At 37.4% G+C, this 2,340-nt stretch overlaps 1 protein-coding gene across 1 annotated transcript in view; it reads right to left on the bottom strand.

Annotated features, from left to right (window-relative positions):
* Positions 1-2,340, bottom strand: part of LOC107598254 (pleiotropic regulator 1-like) — a 12,064-nt gene that overhangs the window by 8,126 nt on the left and 1,598 nt on the right. Inside the window, exon 3 of the mRNA XM_016289538.1 lies at positions 913-1,003. Coding sequence (XP_016145024.1) covers positions 913-1,003 — 91 coding nt within the window. The remainder of the gene's footprint in view (positions 1-912; positions 1,004-2,340) is intronic.

Here is a 2,340-nt window from a genome sequence, read left to right on the forward strand (position 1 = left end):
TCTCTTTTCCTGTCTGGGGAGATCAGGTTTTATATGCACCCTTGATCATTACTTAAAAGACTGATCCATAAACCTCAAAAGTGTGAGCTGCATAAATCGATACGTTTCTATTAATCACATTTAGAGTAGAGCTGGGCAGACGCAGTTCCTCTTCCCCTAAATTTCATTACTGTAACCAATATCATAGGAAGAGTTGTTATCAGGTTAGCAGAGCGAGTGCTGCTCTTTGGAGAAACCGTCTCATCTTTCCTTATACGAGATGACTTTTGATGAAAGAAGGTTCCCAGAAAAAGAGAGAATCATTTGGAAAGGATCTTTTAGTACTTTTTTTAATCACCAGATGAATTTAGTATTAGGGCTGCACGATTCTGACAACAATCATAATTGTCGATTATTCCCTTGAAATTGTAATTGCGATTATTAATCACGATTACCACAATTTGCATTGAATGATGTTTATACCATTGTTTGATGCAACTGCATGCCGTATTTTTATTAATGAAAATAAACAAGCTGAAAACACTTTTATACTCTTTCAGTAACTTTTATTGCATTTCTATAGTATTAAGCCTCAAATGTAAACTATAAATCTTCTTTAAATTATAAAAAAGTAAAAATATGAATGGTATTATTATGTTATACTAAAACTAAAATTAAAAAAATAATGGGAAAAACCCTTGTAGAAAGAAAAAAACGCATCTTAAGCGTGCAGAATAACATAAGTGGACTTTGAACGATTAATTGCCGTTTTGAACGATTACGTAATTGTGGCATCCGTAATTGTAATCGCGATCAGAAATTCGACTAATTGTGCAGCCCAACAGTATTGTATACAGCGCTACACAAACAAAGTAAAATTGACAACTACTAAATTGACAAAATGAAGACATAAAACTAAAAGCTGCTGCTCACCAGCGCGTGCAGCGGGGGATGAGATCTCTCTGCAGCTCCTGCATGTCTGTGGATTTCTGCCACACTGGCTGCAGTTCGGCTGGCCTCCTGCCTACAAACCAAAGAAAAACACATCTCAATGCCTCATTCACTTCAGTCTCAGAATCATCCAATCACGAGTGAACAGCACTGGATGCAAGAGTAGAACATTAAATAAATAAATAAATTAAAAGCCCATGTGACCTCTTCACAATTGCAGTGCAAAGAGAAAAAAGCGGCGGCCTAAACACTAAAGGAATTTTGTGTTGACAACACACAAAAATGAGTTCAGAAATCCATTTGATTGAATTCTAGCAAATGCAAAATAATCGCAACGCTCGAGTGAATGCGGTTTACAGGTTTCATAGAAAGAGTATGATGTGCGCCAAATGAGTCACTGTAGAAATTTCATGATTGCGAACGAAATGGCTCAAAACAAGAGAGCTAACGCAAACGACATGTGAAATAAAACGTCACCGTGTTTACTTTACATTTACTTTTTTAATTTTAGTCAGTGTGTAGTGTGTATGTTTGGGCATTAGATCCAATCACGAGTGAACAGCACTGGATGCAAGAGTAGAACATTAAATAAATAAATAAATAAAAAGCCCATGTGACCTCTTCACAATTGCAGTGCAAAGAGAAAAAAGAAGCGGAAGAAATACAAAGAACGGCTCGTTTGGACTACAGCGTTGGTTTCCGGGGTTTGTGATATCACAAAGTGGCTTATTAGAATATAATTAAAATAGATGAAATAGGCGAGGTTGTGGTTAGAACGCTTGGTTGAGTGAGTGCATCAGACGAGACGATGAAGAAGAAGAGCTGCTGCAGAGTTAGTACATCAGAGAAAACCAAGAGCAGCAGCTGCTGTGCTGTAGCGTCAAATTTTCGGCATGTCTAGAACAATTCTTACAAGTATATGATGTGCGCCAAATGAGTCACTGTAGAAATTTCATGATTGCGAACGAAATGGCTCAAAACAAGAGAGCTAACGCAAACGACATGTGAAATAAAACGTCACCGTGTTTACTTTACATTTACTTTTTTAATTTTAGTCAGTGTGTAGTGTGTATGTTTGGGCATTAAAAAAAAGATCTAGAAAGTCCACTCCAAAGGGACATATATCGTTTTTAAAAAAATCCCTTTTCAAGAAATACAAAGAACGGCTCGTTTGGACTACAGCGTTGGTTTCCGGGGGTTGTGATATCACAAAGTGGCTTATTAGAATATAATTAAAATAGATGAAATAAGCGAGGGTGTGGGTAGAAAGCTTGGTTGAGTGAGTGCATCAGATGAGACGATGAAGAAGAAGAGCTGCTGCAGAGTTAGTGCAGCAGAGAAAACCAAGAAGAGCAGCTGCTGTGCTGTAGCGTCAAATTTTCGGCATGTCTAGAACAATTCTTACAAGTA

The sequence above is a fragment of the Sinocyclocheilus grahami genome, unplaced genomic scaffold (assembly GCF_001515645.1).
Source record: "Sinocyclocheilus grahami isolate Dianchi unplaced genomic scaffold, SAMN03320097.WGS_v1.1 scaffold249.1, whole genome shotgun sequence".
In the NCBI taxonomy this organism is placed as follows: domain Eukaryota; kingdom Metazoa; phylum Chordata; class Actinopteri; order Cypriniformes; family Cyprinidae; genus Sinocyclocheilus; species Sinocyclocheilus grahami.